This window comes from Scomber scombrus, chromosome 1 (assembly GCF_963691925.1).
Source record: "Scomber scombrus chromosome 1, fScoSco1.1, whole genome shotgun sequence".
Lineage (NCBI taxonomy): Eukaryota > Metazoa > Chordata > Actinopteri > Scombriformes > Scombridae > Scomber > Scomber scombrus.
Window position 1 is genome coordinate 4,079,032 of NC_084970.1, and position 22,967 is coordinate 4,101,998.

General features: G+C 38.1%; 1 protein-coding gene across 1 annotated transcript; it reads left to right on the forward strand.

The window, feature by feature from the left end:
- Positions 1 to 1,563: 1,563 nt before the first annotated feature.
- On the forward strand, positions 1,564 to 20,029 carry LOC133979370 (anoctamin-9-like). Its single transcript, XM_062417885.1, has 22 exons — positions 1,564 to 1,584; positions 7,211 to 7,333; positions 7,470 to 7,609; positions 9,962 to 10,011; positions 10,097 to 10,155; positions 10,638 to 10,717; positions 12,105 to 12,239; positions 12,544 to 12,637; positions 13,902 to 13,962; positions 14,041 to 14,123; positions 14,275 to 14,379; positions 15,674 to 15,838; positions 16,744 to 16,780; positions 16,925 to 17,036; positions 17,509 to 17,563; positions 17,690 to 17,787; positions 17,966 to 18,162; positions 18,651 to 18,803; positions 19,221 to 19,365; positions 19,480 to 19,602; positions 19,710 to 19,803; positions 19,913 to 20,029. Exons 1-22 carry the CDS (start codon positions 1,564 to 1,566, stop codon positions 20,027 to 20,029), a joined length of 2,247 nt encoding a protein of 748 aa, XP_062273869.1.
- Positions 20,030 to 22,967: the final 2,938 nt, after the last annotated feature.

Sequence of the window (22,967 nt, forward strand, 5' to 3'; positions counted from 1 at the left end):
CTCAGAATAAGAAAACAAACAAGTAAGGTATCATTTCATTACAAGCAAGTGTGGTGTTGTTTAGCCTGCCCTATCTAATAAACAGCATTCAGTGGCTACTTTCAACATGTGATATATTTCAGTAGTTAGTGAAATCTAAGCAAAATAGAAAGTCAACACTGTATTTAATGTTGTCTATTTGAAAGCAACACCTAAATGCCTTTATACAACACTACAATAGTGTGAAGTGTGTAAAGTCACATTTCTTTTGTTTTAAAGATTTATGTTTGGGCACTTTCACCTTAATTTAACAGAACTGGTCTTCAGTGTTTTTTAATTAGTGCTAAAAACAAAACTGTGATCATCTCATCTTTTTCTGTTTGGAAGATGTTAAAGAAGTGATATTAAAAATTTGTGATGGCAAAGGTTTGATTTCCTCCAAGTATGTTTTTCTAGTTGACATGTTAACCCAGCGTTCAAACAGAGCCAGTTTGTATTTACTGATATACTGATATAGAACAGCAAGAAAAAAAGTCAACACACTGCAGCTCCCAATGCAGGTATTTATTTGGATATCACCAGCATGACGCTTGGAGCACAATGCTCTTCTTCAGACTAGAAATCAACTAGAACATAACCATCTTAAATACACAAAAGGCCATGGTCACATGATGTGTCAATCCCACTTAATACTTTACAGGTGTGCAAATAAAGAATGTAAAAAGAAAAAGAACAATCTATGTACATAAATGCAGAATGGTAGTACTATAACCCATATTTGATTTTTTTTAGAATATTTGAAAAATAGACAGATAGCTGTAAATATGTACATTTAGCAAAAAGGGTTAATAGTTCTTAACTGGAAAAATATAACTAAACAAATAGGTAACTGGATTTAGGAAAGAAATGCATAAAAATAAACACAACATTTCAGGGAATATATCATCTCTTTTGTCCATTTTGATGTACATTTATTTCAGAAATTGGTCATTCTGTTTCCTAAGAATGACATAAATAAATTACATTTTTGTTTTTTCATTTGGAGAAGCATGATCTAAATAGTGATCTAATCTTTTTTTTCTCTCTTTCTTCCTTATTGATAAATCAGCATTGATATGAAGGCCTGTGAATGTAAATACTTATTGAGTGTTTAGTCTTGCTGAAATCTGAAAACTGAGAAGAAGAGAAAATATTCATCCAGTATTACAATCTACAGTACACATCTCTCACCAGTTTAGCTGTATCTCTCATCTTTCCCGCGGTTCTTGAATGCGTCTTGCCGTTCAGTCTGTGTAAGATGTGACGTCAGCAGGTCTGGCCAGGTGAGTGCACACCTGTACCTCCCTGCGCCCTGCACACACACGCGCGCGCACACTCACCTGTTGATAGCTGGCGCTCAGAAATGCGGAAACGACGTTCTACGCATAGTTATACGGAGAGAAATGTATTGCGAAGAGCGACTGGGTCATTTTATGAGTGATGCAGTCATGAGGACGGACAGCTGGAGGGATGTACATGTGTTTTTCTGGTGGATGTAGTTAGTTGTCGAACTTCAACAACAGCAACACCGGGACAACTTCTAACATGTATTACAAGACAGTGGAGGTAAGAAGTGTTCTATCTCCTCTGCAGTGAACCGTGTTGTTTACTGTCTCATGCCAACTAATGTTTCAGTTTCAAACTACTCTTCTGGAATATTCCCAGTTTAAACTAACTACACTACAATATGCTTATGGTGTGTTTTACTTTATATGGTTACTAGTTACTGTGTAGATGGTGTAATACAAACACGCATAAATGCATATTTATATACTGCTGTGTGGTTTAAGGTTTTACATACAAAACACTTGATGAGTGACACATTTTTATTACATTATATAAAAAAATTAAATTGAAATAGTGTTTTCTTGTGAATGCATCAGTAACACTGTATTGATCCAGAAAAATAACATGAAATAACAGGAGAACTGTTCTACCGCCAAAAAACAACCTTTCCACAAAGTACATTTTGCTGATAAAACTGCAGTATTTTAATCAAATTAAAGTTATATAATGAGTATTTTGACACTGTATTGTTACTTTTAATGAGATAAGGACTAGAATACTTGTTCCACCACTTGTTCATTATGAGAGGCTGCAAGTTCGTGGTTGTAATATTTAGTCTCATTAAAAGAGAAAAACAAAATGCAAATAAATAACTATCACGAGTCAGTTCAGTGGATGAACTGACAGGTTAGAAAATGATAAAAGTACATTATCAAATAGGTTGCATATTCATCACATTGTAAGTAATAAATAAACAAGTAATACATGAATAACAACCAGCAAATGCAGACTAACTAAAAGTTTTTCCTTTCTTTTTTCTAATTGTTTCCCCAAAGAACAAAACTCCATTAATTCATATTTAGCAAGTATCCAAGTCACAATAACAGACAAACCAAAACACAAATACTGTATATAAATGTCATTCAGCATTAACACAAAGTGAACATATATAAATGATGGACAAAACACAAAAGTAGTAGTCTAACATAGGAACCCACTCTTAATAAGTAAGAGTTTCCTTAAATCATACATACAGCAGTCTAATGCATCTGAATGATGGATTACCTGCCAGACTCACCGCTTCAAACCAGTACAACTTCACTCTAAAGACAACTCAATATCTCCACATTACATCAATACCAAATAAGCCATATTATATTTAGAAGTTTCAATGGGATGGGTTGCATTTATATAGCACTTTACGCTCATTCAACCCATTCACACACACTTTCATACACTGATGGCAGAAGATGCCATGCAAGGTGCCCACATGCTCATCGGGAGGTGTTTAATCATTCACAGACACACACACACTCGTAGCACAGCCGTCAGGACCAGTTTGAGGTTCTGTATCTTGTCCAAACACACTTCCACATGTGGAATGGAGGTATGGAATGGATTAGTTTAATTATTGATTCATCTGCTGATTAAATTCTTGATTAATCTTAATTGATGAATCATTTAGTGTAAAAAATGTCAGAAAATAGTGAGGATTGTCTAAGGTGATGTTCTCAAATGTCTTGTCAAATTCTGTGTGTCCAAATCCCAAAGATCTTTATTTTAGTTTGATTTTGAAAGAAGAAAATCACATATTCTGTTCTAAATGCAAAATAAGAATCCATAAGAAATGAAATGCATCCTTAATCCATTCACTACACTGTGTTTTTACTTCCACAGCTGGTCTGGTGTGACCAGGAGCTTATGGGGCCCAATGTTAGCATTTATCCTGTAGCTGATATATCTGCTGACTTGATGACTCTTGTTAATTCTGTTACTGTTAGGTTTAGTATTAATCATTATTTCTGGATGGTCACTTTATTACCACTGTATGTCTTTAGCCGAGGCCAATTAAATGAAACTCTTTTATAAAATTATAAAATAAATAAAGCAGCTTCTGACTAAAAAGATGTAGGCTGAAGCATTTGCTTGAAGTCATTCAATAGATTCCTATGTACATAACAAACACAAAACATTTATAATAATTGGCTATATATATAATGCACATATAATATTACAGTGAAAATATGCACATATATACACATATTTAGTACGTTTATAAATACAATAATATTCATGCCTCAGTTTTAAATTTGTTAATAATCCTTCAGCGTTTTACTGCATTATTTTTACTTATGTGTAATCTCCAATTTTCAATCGTTATGTATGGCCAGTGTAATGGCATTACATTTAGTTAGATTCTTACAGGCCTTATTGTAAATGTAGATATCTTAAAGTATCCCTCTGATTCTTTGCACGTGTATTATGACACTACAATCTGCATTACTTAATAAACCAGCATGCAGTTCCGCAGTCTAGCTTTTGTCCTCCTCCCCAACTGACATTGTATAACTTGCAGGTCCCAACCTGCCTGCCATTGAAACCACCGTCATTGCTCAGCTTTTCATTTTGTTCTGCCCTCTTTCTCACTTATTGTTGTATTTTCACACCAGCAGTCAATACTATAAAAGAATTTACAATTGTTTTTTTTAATGCCATCATGTCTTTTACAGTCCAAGATAAACTGAGCTGATACTATTCTGGGAGAGCGGTAAAATCTGTTCACATAGTGAAACCTGTAGCTTTGGGTGTGACCCCTACTGCTCCAGGTAAACGGGTAACAGGTTTCACATCTGACCTACTGAGGAAACAATTGATCAATGGATATTCGCGCCTGTCGATTATTTGCACTGCCTGGTTCAATCACACAGCAAATGCATTTACACAATACCTGAGTTGAGAATTTTCCTCTCAGGAAGGAGAAGGATTATATTTTTTTGTGGGAAAACCAAATCAGACACAAATTAAAACATGTCTGGAGGGAATCTTTAAGCAGCTTTCAAAATAAACACTCACTATGTGCCTTTGCTCTGACACAATTAATCAGTTAATGATTCACAGAAATTGTATCTGCAACAATTTTGATGATGAATTAATTGAATGTTACAGATTTCACTTTAGTCAGGCATTTTATTGCTTGACCAGTCATAAATGAATTACAGGCATTGGTAATATGAAACCTTCAGGGTAATATGATGAAACAACTTGCCATAAAGTATACCTGTGTGTATTGTTTTATCTCTAACCAAAGTGTGTGTGTGTGTGTGTGTGTGTGTGTGTGTGTGTGTGTGTGTGTGTGTGTGTGTGTGTGTGTGTGTGTGTGTGTGTGTGTGTGTGTGTGTGTGTGTGTGTGTGTTTGTGTGTATTAAAGGAAAACATTGAGCTGGGGGAGAGAGGGAAGGATGGCTACCTCACACAGCCTCTACTTTATCCCACGGTAAGAGTCCTCCTGTCTCACCGCTCCTCCCATCTGTTCTTTTCCTACATCAACAAGATAACTGCAGGTTCTGCATGACTTCATCAGTCGACTCTGTATCAAATCATGCAAAAAGGGGGAATATCTGCACATGGCTATGAAAGGATTCTGTATTGGAAAAGTGAGGCTGGTCGCTATCAGACGTGTGCTTCAGAGATAAACAGGCTCTCTCAAAATGTCCTTCTATGGCCTTACTCCTGTCTCATTTGCACAAAACAGATGTAGAAGATGTATCGGAGGTATGAGCTCACCAACATTAAGTTCTGTCCTCTCATGGTGTTGTCAGGTTTGCTCAGTGTAGGAACCTCCTGCATTTTTTAACAAGTCTTTTCTGAATTAAACCCAAAAGCTGCCAAAGTCTGATCTGACTGAAACACTTGCTCTGAGTTTTACTCAGCACAGGTGTAAACCTGCTTCATCAGTCAGAACCCAGTTGACTCATCGCATGAATGAGTGACTAGCTCGTAAACCTCCGTGATACAACATGTAGGGTAAATAAGATGAGCTTTGTAGTGGGTCCAAGAATAGTTTTAACTCAGGTTTTGCCAGAATTCAGTCTGTGTTAAACTAGGCTGGTTGACTACTGAGGTTACTGGTTTACTGTCCAAATATCATACGTTTATAACATCTAACGGCGAATGAGGCTGTTGAAGCTAATTGTCATCAGTTGCAAAACCGTTTTACATAGACTCTTATGCAATTTCACACTTGAAGACCGGTTTACCAGTTTCATCATGAGGAGTACTACTCACTACTAAAACAGCCCTGATGATGTCATCATGGATTAGACTTGAGAAAGTTTGCATTATAAACCCGGGCATGGAATTTGAAAGACGTGAACACTTACCAGGCAGGGACATTAAATGCTATCAAGTTGCATTATTGGAAGTGTAGGATCTAGCCTTTTTGAAGGTTACTCATTCTCTTTTAATCTGTTTCATGAAAGGGCAAAACTATATCTATGGAGAGCACAACTAAGTTTCCATTAGAGCCCGTAGATATATTGGTCAGCCAATGTTATCGGCCAATTTTGACCTATCACCGATATATATATATATATATATATATATATATATGTATTGGTGAACATGCTGTCCAATATGCACCATTTTTTATTCGCAGCTAATTATAATTATTGAATTCCCAGTGAACTTTACTGTTTCTGTGCGCTTATTTTGAAAAGTGAGTAAATACCATATTTACAAGTGTTTGATAACTACATTCGAGGAAACATTGCAAAACATGTGTTTATGTATATATTCTGTATAATATTATCAGTCAATATACCATTATCTGACTTTTTTAACTTCCTAATATCATTATCGGTTGGGCCCTTGTTTCCATCTATTTATAATGGCAATCAACAATTTAAGAGCCCCACAAGCTTCTACTCTTCAGGAAAATTCAAACATATTGGATAAGAATTATATTGTGATATCATTTGTTTTCCTTCATATGCAACAATATGACCAAATGTATGAGGACATCTAAACAAACTCCCAAACCTAACAATTGTCATTCCAAAATCAATATACTAGACTGCTGTTGTAATGGCCTCCAGTCGTCTGGGAGGGGTCGCCAGCATATTTTGGAACCTGGCTGCAGGAAATCATTCCCATTCAATCACAAGAGCATGAGGTGGAGCTCTGATGTTGGGTGATAAAGCATTGCTTCTTGTTAGCATTCCAGTTCATCCCACATTTGTTGGATGGGTTGGGATCAGGGCTCTGTTCAGGCTTGTCAAGTTTTTCCACACCAAACTGGGAGAAAACATTTCTTGATGAAGCTGAGAAGGGTCTTCCCGAAAAATGTCATTGCATGCCGTAGCGTTGAGATTTATTTGAAAGAAGGTACCTTGTCAAAAAAAAAACCTCCAACTAAAAGTGCTCAGTAGATAGTGTCCATATCCTTGTTTATATGTAAATATATGTACACACAGCGTATTACAATGTGACCATTACCTCCAAATGAAAAAAGAGGTTCATCAACTCCTTTCTGATGATAACAACACAAACAAAACATATAGTTTCACTAAGCTGGGATTGATTATAGAACTACTGTAGCATCACTCTATTGGATTGTTTCTTTCATACAGAGGTGGGAAAATAATCCCTTGTGGTTTCTTCCATATTTTCCCCATTAAAAGGTGTTTTTTAATGGGTTTTTCATATTTAAATTGTGGGTCTAATGGTAGGAAATGTTGTACTGGTGTATAGATAGTAAATCTATTTCAGATATTGGGTTATTAAATCCTGTGTTACACCACATACCTTAGTTACCCAAGACTGTAGTCTAAGTATGACCCAGACTGTGAGTCTGCATTGTTCAAATCAAAGTCTCCATTCTCACTGGATGTATCTTGTCTTTAAACAGGCCACCCGAAGGACATTTGACTATGTACTGGTGGCCGACAAAGTCGACGATGACGACGACCAGAAGGCTCAGAAGCAGAAAGCCTTCATCAAGCTCCTAGAAAAGAAAAATATCAAAGTCACCGTGAGTCTCATTCCTTCACCTTTCCAAACCATCTACAAAACACTGTCCCCTGAACTGAGATGTAATGCTGTGTGCATGAGGGTATGAATAAAAGGGTTTACTTGTCCTACTCACACTTGTCTTGTTTGTTTGCTAGAAAATCGACAATGATGACAAGCTGTTTTTCGGCCTACGTGCACCCAGGGAAATATTTGAAGACTACATGTACCTGCTCAAAGTCTCTGATTCCTGTAACTGGTGTGGAGATGTAAAGGGCAACGTCCCTCAAGCTACAAGGTGCCTCGAACACACAAATACACACATATTTACACAACTGTCACCACTACACACAATGGTGGAAAGGTGGTTCCAGAAAATGCTGGTCTGACAATTGGCGTGTTGTTTCAAGCAAATGCTGCAGTTTCATATTAAGTGATGAGATCATTTTTTATCTGTGATACTGATACACGGAAGTTACTGTAAGGTTATATCATTTAAAAGGTTGTTTTTAATAATAACATGTACTTTGACACAGTGACAGGAAGGGAAAGATCCTGGGTAATTTAACAACAGTACAGGTTTATGTAATTGCTCTTGGCTATGAATACCTCCAACTTATTTCCTCTCAAATGATTTCTTTCACTTAAAAGAGCAGTTTGATCTAAAATATCCTCATTTGTTTTTTTGAGAGTCAGATGAAAAGATTAATACCACTCTTACATCTTAACCAAAGCATTCCTGTTCCGCTTTATAGGCACAAAATATGGGAGGTGGGAATGGAAATTTAAAAAAAGATACATCCTCAGCTCATAATATATCTTTACAGACGGAACACTATGGCAGAGGAAACTAAGTCTGAAATGTAATGTCTGGGGGCAGCCTGTCATAGCTTGTCTACAAAGGTGTTTCAGACATATTTTAGTCATCCATCATGTGCATCAGGCAAAGCAAATGCTGTATAGCCCCTATTTTGATCATTACAGCCGTCTACACAGGCCCTATAACAGCTCAACAGTCTTTACTATTTTTTTTAGTTTTACATGTGTAACAACAGAAATTGTGTGTTTGGCTCAGAGAGCCATCAAAACAAATGTGATCTACACTCAAACTGGGCATGAAGTCACTGATGGATGACTGCAACTGCTGCTTCACTATTGACCTCACTACTGGCAGTGTTGCAACAGAATTTTAAGCTCAGTGGTTGGACGTTTCTTACAGCAATGATCAAGGACATAATTGTATTATTGACAAACACAGTTTCTCATTGTTGAAACTGACTATTCATGTCCGGCCAAGAGCTGGAAGTGCACCTTAGTCAATGCAAGTCAAGTCAATTGTAACGATATAGCGCTAAATCACAATAGAAGTCATTTCAAGGCACTTGATGACATCCGCGAGAAAAAACTCTCCTTTAATGAGAAGAAACCTTCAGCAGAACCAGGATCTAATTGGGCAACCACCTGCCTCGACTCCTTGACTCGTTGAGTTGAAAGAGAAAGAAGGGAGCAGAGAGGAGAGAGATACCCTAACCCTTACCCCAAACCTTGAGCTGTCGAGGCCTACAGCAGCGTAACTAGAGGCTGGTCCAAGGTAAGCCTGGCCGACCCGAACCATAATCTTTATCAAAAGGATAGTTTTAAGCCTACTCTTAAATGTAGAGAGGGTGTCTGCTGGAACTGGAAGATGGTTCCACAGGAGAGGAGCCTGATAGATGAAGGCTCTGCCTCTCATTCTACTTTTGGAGACTCTAGTAATAAATAAGCTTGCAGTGTTCTAGTGGAGTAATATGGTAAGCTCTTTAAGATATGATGGTGCCTGACCATTAATGGCTTTATAATGCAAATTACTTTTAAATGTTCCAGTCTCTGTAATGTGATGGTCAATTGTGTCAAATTCATTATTACGATAAGGCCTGTAGGAGGTCATTGGTAACTTTCACCAGTGCTGTCTCTGTGTTATGATGAGCTCTAAGTCCTGAGTGGAAGGCCACAAATAAACTCATTTCATGATTGTTGACTACTGTTTCAAGGATCTTAGAGAGAAAGGGAAAGTTAGATATAGATCTATAGTTCACTAAAATGCCTGAATCAAGGGTGCACTTTTTAAGAAGAGGTTTAATTACAGCTACTAGTTAATATGACTGTGGTACATATCCTGTTACCAAAGACAGATTGATCATATCTAGGAAAGAAGTGGTAACTAAGGCTAAGACTTCCTTTAAGTAGCCTAAATGGGATGGGGTCGAAGAGACAGGTTGGTGAAGAAATTGTTTAAATTAGTTCTGGAAGGTGAATTAGAGGGGGAAAAAACCGTCTTAATATATATCAGTTTTACATCCGTTTCTGTGTTTGGGGATAAATCTGTACCTGTTGAGGGTAGGAGATGAATTTTGTCTCTAATAGGTAGAATTTTATCATTAAATAAGCTCATGAGGTTGGTGAGTTATGACTCTTGTCAGCCAAAGTGCTGAAAATGAATGCATTGCAGTTTTTATTCTCCTCTATTAATGATGAGTAATACTATATATATATATGTGTGTATATATCATTATGTGATCTTGTGATCTAATATGAACCTACTCAGTTTGACCTTTATAATCCAGTCCTACACTTTCTTCACTATGTCTGAACCTTGCATTGTTTCTTTCAGGATCCGAATTGTCAGTTTCATTCTTAAAAATACCTTCATCAACACAGGAGGTGAGTGTGATTAATAAGGAGGTAATCTGTGACAGCAACCATCAGAACTTAACTATAGTTACATTGTTGTGTTTTATTCTGTCAGAGAACCTGGATGAGCTGATGATCAAGGGTGTGTTTGACACCACGTTCTGCCTCCATGAGGTGAGAAAACCTTTCGCTCATCTGATTAAACTACTGCTGCTGTTATTCCATACTGTCATCTTTAAACATCTATAAAAACTATATGATGAGTCCGAAGCAGCTTCAGAGTCTGTGTGAATACATTTCTAGTTGAAATGCAGCATCAGAATTGGGACTTACTTGGTGTAAAGTAAAGCTGGATATATAAAGGAACTATGGAACGACTACAAAGCTGTTCATTTTTACTCTGTAGCAGCAGCAGAAGTAGGAAAGACTCATTAAACCATCCTCATGGTTTAATATATTGTGATTAATACTGAGTAGCAAAAGTGTGTTTAATTGTGTTTAAAAGAATAATTCATGGAAAATATAATGTTGTAATTAATGTATAATGTTCACTTGCTGACTCCAAATATTTCCTGGTAAAACTTGTTTCTTGATATGACTCTTGTAAGGCTACAAACCTGACGTCTTTATGTTGATTTTTCCCTCCTGATTTCCAGAAGAAAGAGCAGAAAACACTGTCCAAGAAGTGGGCTCAATGGTCGGCTCTGTTTAAACCTCAGCCATTCAGTGATGTCAAGTCAGTCCACCTGTCTGTCCATTTGTCTGTCTGTACATCTGTATGTCTGTACATCTGTATGTCTGTCGCTGTTGATGTCAGCATAATGGATTAAGGAAAACCAGTGCGAGCGAGAAAAAGTAATTTAAAATACATGAGTTTTCAATCAGCCTTGCCTGACATGCCACGAGCGACATCGCCGTGTCCAGCGATGATGCCCAACCCACAAAAAATCGCTCGCTCTGTCTCTATCTGGACGAAATTTCGGGGCCGTGTCCCGCCCCTAAATACTTCTTATTGGTTGAAATGTACACGCTGCTTCCTGTTGACAAGCTAGCTAGCAGAGAGAGGGTTTGATTGGTTTGGAATATACTCGCACTAAAAATCATCACGCTATCAGGACAGTTTCGCGCAAGATTTTGTCACCGGTTCGCTCGCTCGCTCGCTGTATGTCAGGATGCGGTGTCAGAGCCCAGAAGCCCCGCCTCACTGCTACAGAGTGTCCAAATTTGACACAGCACTCCCTTTGTTCCCTCGCAATGCACCCACCAAGTGTGGAGTCCATCGGGTGAATGGTTCAAGAGATACATGAAGGACATACATACACACAGAGAGAGATTCCATCCTGTAGTAGATAGATGGAGCAATGTTTCCTACCATTCCACTGATCTGTTGGTGGCAGTAATTCTCCAAGATACGCAGCAATGTGCCAAGAAATAGAATTAAGAAGACTGTAAGGGGGCAATGCAAACTCCTTAGAGCACCCTTTAAACGTTTATACAATTCACAAAGTGAATGATGGCTTTAGCCCTGTAAAGTCAATGTTTAGCAGAGGAAGCTTTGGCAGTGGTTACAGCCTTGAGTCGATGCGATTAAGTCGGTATAAGTTTTCCACATCTCAACTCTAATTTCCCCAAACTTATTTTGCAAAGTTGAAGTGCAACAAATTGTGGATTGAGGACTGTTAGGGAATTTTCCATAACTAATATGCACTGGGTCAAACTAGGCCTTAGACTCTGACTTGGCCTCTCAAAGACACTAATAACCTTATTAGTGTCTTTGAGAGGCTAAGTCAGAGTCCAGTGCTGGCAGTATGGCATTTTTTTGCTTCTATCAGATGGCTGATAGTTGACACTGACAGGAAACAAGGAGAGAGATTGAGGGATGTGTGACAAGCAATAAAGTTACCTTGCTAGAACCAAAACCGAATGTTTCAGTTATATGTGACCAATTCATGATCTGATATGTACTTTTTAGTCACCTGGTCCTGGATTTGTCTGAGATGTTGCTTTGTCTTAATGATATAATTTGTGATCCAAACAATAAAACATGAAAATGTTTAAGTTAGATGAATGTTTCTTAAAGAGACTGGTATGTTTATGTCCCTCTCTGTGTTTGGTCCCTCCAGGTGTTACTTTGGGGAGAAGGTGGCTCTGTACTACATGTGGCTGAGCTGGTACACCAAGATGCTGATACCGGCTGCTGTACTGGGTATTGTAGTGTTCCTGTACGGGCTGGCCTTTTTCAAGACCAGTCCTCTCATGTGAGTCTTATGTCTAAGAGATTTGTGTTAAATGGTCTACAACATGCAGAACACTTGTCCTTTTATCATCATTTAGATTTTTAAACACACAGCAAGCCTTTATTTGATGAGCGGAGAATTTCTTAAATAAGCATTTAGTAAAGCCATTGGAAGCCAGTCCTTCCTGTTACACATGTTTCTGTATAAAAGCACCAGCTGAATCACTGCCACAGCATGACTCTTATTAAAGACAATGACCTTTTCCTTCAGTTTTCACTGCACATATTACATTCTGTGAGTATTGTCTTTTTCTGTCTGTCCTCAGTAAGGAAGTATGTGAGTCCAACATCACAATGTGTCCTCGCTGTGACAAGAGGTGTACAGTGTGGAAGCTGTCAGACACTTGCACTTATGCCAAGGTAAACTGATCTAATCTGTGTCGCTCTAGTTTACTCCGTTTACTTTTCTCTTGCGCAAGCTGCTTATGAGTTCAAACTAGTTGTGAATTAAAAGAGAAGTTGTGGCTAAATATTCCCACCTACCAGCTATTAGGTAAAAAATATAACAATCACATTATGAGTTTGTATGATTAAGCTTAATATTTGGGGTAAACTGTATTTATAGACCCCGCTCCCACATGATAATAACTTAAACATAGCCTATCTCTCATTTTATATTATTGTACTGTATTGTACACTGTACCGTTTTGCTTTTTGATCCGGTTTGATTTACTTCATTTGAACTTATTACCACAAATTTTATACGTATTGTTTGGAAATGATGGTCAATAGGCATCATTTAAAGGAAACTAAACCTCATTTTTTAGTTAATGCCTTTTGTCCTCCCAGGTCAAAATTGATCCGGGGACAACAGGAGGGTTAAATGATATTGTTTGTTGAGGTGGTGTCCTGTATTGTCAATTGTCCTGTTCAGTGTTGCCTAATCAACACTTGGTGGTAAAACCAAAGATAAGAGGAAGTTGCATCTGTCCTTCCTCCTAAATCAATGTCACTTCACTAAGGCTAATTGTAGGGCATGTTAGCATGAGGGCAGAAAAATGAGCAGTGGCTATACTACCACCTGTTTGTTTTATTGGTTAAATGCATGATTTTTTAATAATAAGTAAATTATACTGTGAGTGTATAATGGACTTTATTTTTGCATGTTTCTGAACTAATTTGTTTAACCTTAGCTAAGCCCTGCATACTTTTGCTACATCTGTCAAGCTGAAACAAATTAGGTTAACAAGTTAACTGTGCTAACAGCGGCAGATTTATCATTTGAATTTCTTACTCATTTTTAGAAACACGGGGTCCTTGGTGACAGACAGAGGTAGACATAAACAGATTTCTCAATTCTAGCTGCCAACTGTTGATTTAGCTGAAATAACAGTCACTTCAACATTTCATTGTATCACCTGTAGTTATGGTTGGTGAGCTAAGATTAGACAATGGTTGTTCAGGGGAGAGGTTGAGTGAACAGCTAATTAATTACATTACCACAAACCAACTAACACAAGCCAGCCTTTGTACTTTGTTCCACACATAACTGCTTTTTGTTTCTTATAACTGGGATGTAAGAGCTTTATTAGCTAAGACATTCTCTGAACTGTCACCTATGGACCAAGATTTATATGTTAACACTATAGGAGATACATGAAATGATGTATTTTTGTCCACACAGGTCAGCCATCTGTTTGACAATGAGGGAACTGTGGCTTTTGCTATGTTTATGGCAATCTGGGGTAAGTCTGTGATCTGAACTGATCAAATCTGATCTGATGTTCCCTCTGATGAACCCTTTGTCCTCTCTGTGTTCACAGCTACACTGTTCCTGGAGTTGTGGAAGAGAACCAGGGCCAAATATGTTTCCAAGTGGAAGGTGTATGACTGGTGTGAAGAGGAGGTACTGCTTTTCTGTACTGTGTCACGCTTTGACTAGAGAGAAAATATCTGCAAGATACACGATTTTTAGACACAAAATCCCTTGTTGGGTAATAGAATGTGATTTATATGAGTTGAGTGGTGAATCTCTGTCTGTGTGTGTGTGTTGACAGGAAGAACTGATTCTGGAAATAATGAATGATCCAGACTGTCAAGCCAAACAGTTCAGACACTCGTACTTCCGCAGCACTCTGGTTCTCATACTGGTTACACTCATGGTAAGGATGTTATACACATACACACACACAGACACGCACACGAACGCACACACACACACACACATACACACACACACACACACACACACACACTCTAGAGGGCTTCTACATTCATTCCAGTTTATTGCAACTTGAATCTTATTTTCATATACTTTCGGCCATTATTCCTGTCTGTAACATTAACATTGTACTCAGCGGGTTAATGGTTGAGATCGGGAAACACAGTGATATCACTAGAAGGAAGTCTGATGTGGGAAAGAACAGGAGCAGTTTGAAGATCAGACAGGCTTTAAACAACTCCAGATTAACGTGTATGAAAGAGAAATAATAATTTAATCATAATGCTCTTCAAGAATTCCCAAATTTTGTTGGACTTAATTGATTAAACTCTCATAAAACAAAGAGCCATTTCAGGGTGCTTGTTCTTAAAAGTTTATTTACCTATTTCCAGCAGTTCCTTTTGTAATGATTGTGTAAGTGACAATGTGTGTCATGTGACACTGCAATACAGAGTGTCTATGCTGATAGCAGTTAATGGCAAATGGACTGTATTTACACAGTGCATTTATAGTCTTTTGGCTACTCAAAGCACTTTTACACCAAATGTCACATTCACCCATTCACACACATTCATACACTGATGCTACCACGCACGGTGCCAACCTGCTCATCAGGAGCAATCTAACATTCACACATATATTCATACACCATTGGTGCAGCCATTGAGAGTAATTTCAGCAATTTCATCGACATATGGACTGGAGTTCTGTTCTGTCATCGCAGTATTTCTGCTACAAATGATAAAACTGGTGCTAGAATGCTTGCAGTTTTGATTAGTCTCTGATATTTCCACATTAAAGCATCTTATCCAGTGCCAGTGTTACACATCAAGACTAAACAAAGCTTGGCTTCAACACAAAGTGCTTTACAGCTTTTCTTCTGTTCTTTGAAATGGACTTTCTACTCTGTTGAAGTGCCAGACGAATTTGTTGAGTTTGTTGGGTGTAGGATGCAGCATTATCTGATAGACTTGGCTTGATTCAAGACAAGAATGCTTCTCTAGAAATGTATCTTTAGGGGGAGGGATCTGCACTCATCACTGGTATATTTTAGGAACACTCACAAAGGGCTCACATGTTTACCTGCCAAAATGAAACATAATGTCAGTCAGTTTCACAATCTCAGATTCTTGCTGATTTATAACCATGAGCGCAAGTTGGAAACACAAAGACACGGAAAAAAAATCAAAGTAAAAAGCTGTATCACGTAACATCTTGGTGTGTCTGCGTTCCAGCTGATGCTGATCATCGGTCTCGCTCATGCCCTGGTGGTGTTTCGAGTGGTGGCGGCACCCTTATTGTCTGAGGGCAAATTGGAGTTTATCAAAGACCATGCCAACATTGTGGCTATGATACTGGGAGCTATCCTGCACTACGTCACCATTCAGATCATGACCCGGGTAAGTTTTCTTTACATGTGAACCCACCAAAGAGCCTCAGATCCACAACCTGGACCCTTTTTTACACCCACCCACACCCTGAAGTGTACTTTTCAGGTACACACTGACTAAAAGTGCCACTCTGAATCTTGTCTAGCTCACATGAACTCCAGCCTCCAACCTAGGACCTGGACTCAGAGAGAAAAAAAATGTGATGACAGAAATACACTGTGTTGTATCAACACTGAGCTGAGAACTTACTGTAGGCTAAACTTAACTCAGGCCTTTATGTCACAGGAATGCATAGTGAAGAAAAGAAAAGAAAACAAGTCTCTGCTTGGTTGCTTGAAGAAACAAATCATCAAGGAAGCACATCTGGCACCCTGACAGAGCTTTACTGGAGGATTAGTTGTGCCTAGAGTCCTAGAGTTGAGGAGTCACTCCAATATGGCCACAAAAGAGTGTAAAGTCACCTGGCCAGAAAATCCATAATAAAGATCTCTGTATTGTGCAGTCTATCAGGTATTCTAACACTTTCTAGCATTAATTTACATTCTTAGGTAGGGTCAGGTGTTGCCATGAAGAAGAAAGTGGAACTAGTCATGGTATAATGGTGCTGTTGGACCATCAGACTCCATAGCTTGTTTGACTTTTACCTCACTGCCTTGTACATAAGCACACAATGCATTTCCCCGTGTTTTTAAAATTGCATTTGATTGACGGTCTCTTCAGATGGAGTTGTCTTCACAGTTTGACCTGAGAAAATAGAAAGAAAGCTGACCAAGCAACTTAACAAATGTACAAATGTTGGATCTAACTGAGGTCCTGTTCCCAAAAATCTAACATATATATAATAAAGTAAAGTAATTCATATTTTTCTACATGTCTCTGTCTGTTTGTGGGTGTCTCTCTTTACATTTCTGTAGGTAAACAAATGGGTGTCCTTCAAGCTGTGTCTCTTAGGTAAGAACTTTTTTTTTTTTTTTTAAGTATGAATGTTTTTAACATGTTGATTCTCAAATATATACAACTAAATTGTTAGTGAGTCATGCTAAAATGTATATTTCCATATGGTGTTGCAAATCTTTGTGTTTCGTGTGTTTGCAGAGAAGCTAAATTCATTCGCTGCCACAGAGAGAAGCTTCACAATCAAAATGTTCACCTTCCAGTTCTTCACTCTCTTCTCTTCACTCTTCTATGTGGCCTTCTTCCTGGGCAGGTACTGTGTGTCTGCGGAGGGGAAATTATTGATATATATATTGGTGAAGACTTTCAAATAGGAACAGTTACATTTATTTTGCCTGCTTGGTTCATCTTTTTTTCCAAGTATGAAATATTTCATAGTCCTGCATCCTACATACAAATATTTTACTACACCATTTCTATCTGGTCTTGTCCTATGGAGTTTACTCTTAGACAAACAAAAGTTAAGTTTACTTTGAGTGTTTACTAGTAGAATAATATTGAAATACTCTTATAGGTGTTTTCCACCAAACACTGCAGTGTGTAAAGTCCAAATTGTGTCTCTGATTGAATAATTTACACCCTAAAATTTTGGATGTTTATTAACTGAAGATGGAGTTTGGAGGAAGGTGTATGTTGTAAAAAAAAAAAAATATCACAGATATATCTGCATCTTTTTACTCTTTGTGATGTCAAATAGATTTAAAATTCTTGTTGTCTTCTGACAGGATAAATGGCCATCCAGGAAACTATGTGCGTATAGCCGGGTGGAGACTAGAGGAGGTGAGTAGATTCAGTTACTTTTCAGGTATTCAAGTTTGTGATTCGGCACTAGTGTCTTTTTTTATTTAAAAAAAATGTTTTTTGTCTTTTTTTATAAATATTTTTTCCTGCCTGTGTGTCCTTTAGTGCCACCCTAGTGGTTGTTTGACAGACCTCTTTATCCAGATGGCTATTATCATGATACTCAAACAGACTCTCAACAACATCTTTGAGTTCACTGTACCGTGAGTATGATTTTTTTCTCTGTCATATTGTGAAGTAATATTAAACTATCCAGAGTTTTATTCATTTTGATGCAGACAACACAGATGCTTTGTTTACTGAGTGCTTTTCTGCATGCTGCTTTAAATCGTCACTTTGGTACTATATGAGCTAATAAAGTTTTCCATCTGTGTTTTTCAGCTGGCTGAAGAACTGTGTCAGGAGAAGGACTGCAAAGAAGCTGCAGAGGAAGTGTGGTCATTGTTACAGGAAGGCCTGCAGGGATGCGGATGGACTTGTCGAACCATGTGACAATTGTAAACTTAGGGACTGGCTGCGTAATTACCACCTGGCCCCCACTGATGCTTTCAGCCTATTTAATGAGTTCCTGGAGATGGGTAGGTCCCACAGTTAGCCATCTCTCTAACCCCCACTCCGGACAAATATGATCCAAACCTCATCTTAACTGATATGTAGCATATCTGAAGTGGTTAAAAATCTATATTTTAATCAGCAACTAAATTGTTTTAAATTGAATTTGCTTGGTTCATTGTACCCATGCACAAAGCCCTGACTAAGAAATGTCATAACATAGTCTAATATTTTAAACATAAATGCCAAACATACTCTGGTTCCAGCTTTTTAGATATAGATATTGCTGCTTTTGTCAGTTTTATAGGACTGTTAACAGTATATTTAGGCTTAAGACCTTTGGTCATACAAAATTAGCAATTTGATGGTGTCTTTGATGATGTAGTATTATAATTTTGGCACCAAGAAAAGAAAAAACGGAATGCTGAATCTTTTGTAAAATTGTCCCAGATAATAAAAGTATGTGTAATATAATTTAGCTTTTATGTTACTTACTACTGTTTCCATCCTCTAGTGGTCCAGTTCAGTTTCACCACCATATTTGTGGCGGCATTCCCTCTGGCCCCTCTGCTGGCTCTCATCAACAACATCTTTGAGATCCGCCTGGACGCCATTAAGATGGTCCACTTGGAACGTCGGCTGGTTCCCAGGAAAACCAATGACATTGGTGAGCTGTGTGTATGGTTATTTTAATAAGTCAGAGTCTTGCCTTGAGAAATTGTGTGTGTTGTGGTGTTGTGTACATTTGTGTGTAGAGAGAAGTTGGGCTATTGGTTAAATTGACAAAAAAATTCGTTTTTTGCAAATAGCACCACCATGTGGTCATTTATAAAACTGCTGTTTTTATGATGCTTAATTGCAGAATGGTTAAAATGTTGAAGAATATGAACTACAATTAGTACATACAACATTTAGACAGACAAAATGCAGTCAGTGCCCTTCCAATTTGTCTGAAAATATGTTGCTAGCTTTTGTCACTTCCTGTTTCCTTTAAAGATAAGACAGGTTGATTGACAGGTTGACGATTTTTTTGTTTCTTGTTCCACCTCCACATATGTCACCTCTACATATGTTCTGCCTGCAGGTGTATGGACAAAGGTTTTGGAGGCCATCGGTGTGTTGGCAGTGATAGCCAACGGCCTGGTCATCGGGGTCTCGTCAGACTTCATTCCACGCCTTGTCTACCGCTACCACTACGGACCCTGTGCTAATGGAATCACAAACACACAGTCAGTGGCGTTTCAGCTGTTACAGTACAAATACCCCATTAATACCGTATATAAAACACCTCAAGAGGCTGGCATGTGCCATATCCATAATTCAGCTTTTTCTCTTTTGTACAGCTGTATGGAGGGCTACATTAATGACACTCTGTCCATGGCCTACATGTCACATGAAGCAGTTGAGAAGGACTTTGGTTCTAAACAGATGGAGCTCGACAATAAAATTAACATCACAGAGTGCAGGTGGGGAGAGCAGCTTACTCTACACAGTCCAAACATACACAGAAATCACTCATATTTGCATGAAAAGGACAGATTGTACTACAATTGTATGTCTCATGTCTGTGCAGCTATAGAGACTACAGGACCAATGAGGACTACTCTCTGACCGCTCAGTTCTGGTTGGTCTTGGCTGTGCGCTTTGCCTTCGTCATTCTGTTTGAGGTGCATTTTGGTTAGATAGATTTGGGTTAGATACTGTTGCACATTTAAATTTATTTACGTATTTTAAATAGTTTTTGGGTGTCTCTTTCACGTCGATGTTTTTCTGCAGCACGTTGTGGTGGTGTGTAAGTTTATAGCCGCCTGGTTCGTCCCCAACAATCCCATTCGGGTGAAGAATGATCGACTGTATGACAAATTGTCACGGCTGAAGGAGGAGCTACGGTAAGTGGAGCTGTCTGTCGAAGAGAAAACATTTAACACATCAAAATACTGGCATCATAATATATTTACCTAAATCTCTGAAAATACACAATAATGCTGTGGTAACACATTCAGGAAAAAGTTAAAAAATGTACCCTATCACCCAAACACGAGAAAAGAAATCGAGTAGATGCATTCCAATACAGTGAGGAATGCATACACTTCATATATCAGGGAAGCCTAACCAGCTATGTGGTATCAATGGTCTTGATAACGATCACACAGAGGTTAAATACCTGGCATTCTCCACCAGACAGTTAGAACTGAAGAAGCCCCTTGGTTGAGGGGCGAAACTTCTGCAGGTGTTTACAACCAAGTCCAGTTCCCTTTGACTCAACATACCTTGGATAACCATGAATAAATGCTATTCAGAATCACAGATAATGGCAATGTCCATCAGTTGGTCCAGCACTTTGGCTCAGACTTATGAGTTGGACCTCAACCTGTAATAATGTGGCTTCTCTACAATGACATCACAGTCTTGCACCCCTTGTTGTTATTTCATAGTTGTGATATATATGGTTTTGTTTTGTTTTTCCTTTGCAGGCAAAAGAAACGCAGAAATTCAACAGAAGTCTAACATCCTTGTTCCTGACCTGCCCTCAGATCTGCATCATTACACAAACCTCAACTTATAGACGTCTGAAGGGAATGATCATGCCTTGCTTTTATAATTTATATTCCGTGTTGAGGCTGGACTGATGTCACCTCTGCCCTATTGTTTTGTATGTTTTCAAGTCATGTGAGATTTATCTGGCATAATATTACTTGACTTTTATTTAGTCCTACTGGCATGTCATGTCCAACCGTTACACTACATATACATTGTTGTCCAGTAAGTCCACGTGAACTCCACATGAATGTGACTTTTTAAAAATATATGTTCAAATATAGTGTGTGTATATTTGTTACGTTGATACACATTAACATGGAAGTTTTGCAAACAAATGGTCTGGGGCCTGTTTGAAGAAGCATAATGTATAAGTTATTTTATCTCAGGCAGAACCTTAAAGGAATTGTCTGAGAAATGTGTGAGAAGATTGATACTACTCTCAAGTCTAAACAATTGAGTAAGCCCACAAAGTAGTACAATTAGTCTTTAAATCTCCCATTCATAGTGTTTTATCATACAATATGTCTGCATGGTATGGCAACTTTAGCAGTAAATACAGATGCATGAAGGAAAGGTTTGTCAATGTGGCCAGCTACTAAGACTGGAGGTTGTGCATGAAAGTTCTGTGTATCACAGAGGAACCTTCAAGTCTCAAGTCTTTCGAGAGCAAGTTCAAGTCAAGTCGTGAATCTTTTAGGGCAAGTCCAAATCAAGTCTTGTAGGGTAAGTCAAGTCTCAAGTCTTTTGGTCCAGGTCTAAGTCTGAGTCAAGTCTTTTAGGACAACTCTGAGTCAAGTCTCCAGCATTTTGGTCCAGGTCCAGGAAGTCACCAGCTCTGATTGTATTTATGACTTGAGAGTATTCGTAGTGTCATTGTTACAGTAGGCTGTGAACATATTGTGCTTTAATATTTTTATATACTGCCAGATACACCAAAGATACATTTTCACCTTGGAGGACCAAAAAGTTGTTGCATTCATTTAGTATTCTATGTCTGCATTAAGTGTGGAGCTTGAACCAGTAGTGATTAACCTATCTTATTTAGCTAAACTAAGCTAGGCTATCATTGGAAGTTAAGGGAAGCTGCCAACTCATTTACATATTGAGTGGATACAGAGCAACATTAGCATTCATTTGTAGTTGTGTTTCTGTCTACCTGATGGTTTCCACCATATCCTGATAAAAATATCTCTTTAGCAACTGCAAGCATCGCCTTGTTGCTGTTAAATACAGGACACAGCTAGTGTGCAGTGGATTTCAGAGCCTTTTTGCTTGCTAAAATAAAGTAGTATAGTGTAAGAAATGATAATATTAACATGTTGGCTTGTCTCCAGATTAAAATAGCTGTTGATCTTATTTTTGAATTTTAGAGAGAGTAAGGCTAGCTGCTTCCTGTTTCCAGTCTTGATGCTAAGATAAGCTAATAACATCCTGGCCTTGGCACCAGTTCTGTACTTGACACTAATATGAGACGGGTATCAATCTTTTCAGCTAACTTCCAGCAAGAGTGAAGTAGTGTATTTTATTCTAAATGTCTTAGCATTCCTTTTAATCTGAAACATAGATTGATCTAGAAACAGCTGTTCTGTGTTTTACTAGGTTATTGAGCTTCTTTCGGCAACAGGAGAGGCTATCTGTACCATTTACTGATCTGTGAAACCTTAAATTATTCAAGCCCCTGTATTATCTTTCATACATGTGATTTTGTACTGTTAAATAAGCAACATGAGCACTATCTTACCTTCAAAAGCTTTTCAGGGGACACCTCCTGGTATTGAGTTTGCCTGTTTCTATGATCTCCTGAGACTTTAAATTGTTCATATGAAATGTGTTGTGTCTGTATGTTAGCTTTGTCCTGGGCATCAAAGTATTTGACAGTATCCAGGCGTCACTCTGTCTTCTTCTCTATCTTCAAGGTAGAATGATAAAGTTTAATGCTCAGACCAATTCTGCCATTTCATATTCAGAAACAAATAAAAGAAAGAAAATGACTTGAGTAACGTTTTATGACTGGCTGTTTAATTCCAGTTTGTGATTGAACCACTATGGACGTTTATACAAACTACTGTCTCACCTCTTTGCCTCTGTCTTAAGCCACCTGGTGCCCTCTATCTCCACTCATTTGCTGTCATCTTTCAGCTATCAAGTAAAGACATAGAAATGCCCCTAAAGTAATGTAAATAAATAAAACCTACTGTCCTCTCCTTCCTTTCCTGTTTTCTCTAAGTTAGAGGACATGGGGTGGTAGGGGGTTTCGTTGATTCCACCAGCTGTTGCCAGTGAAATTTGA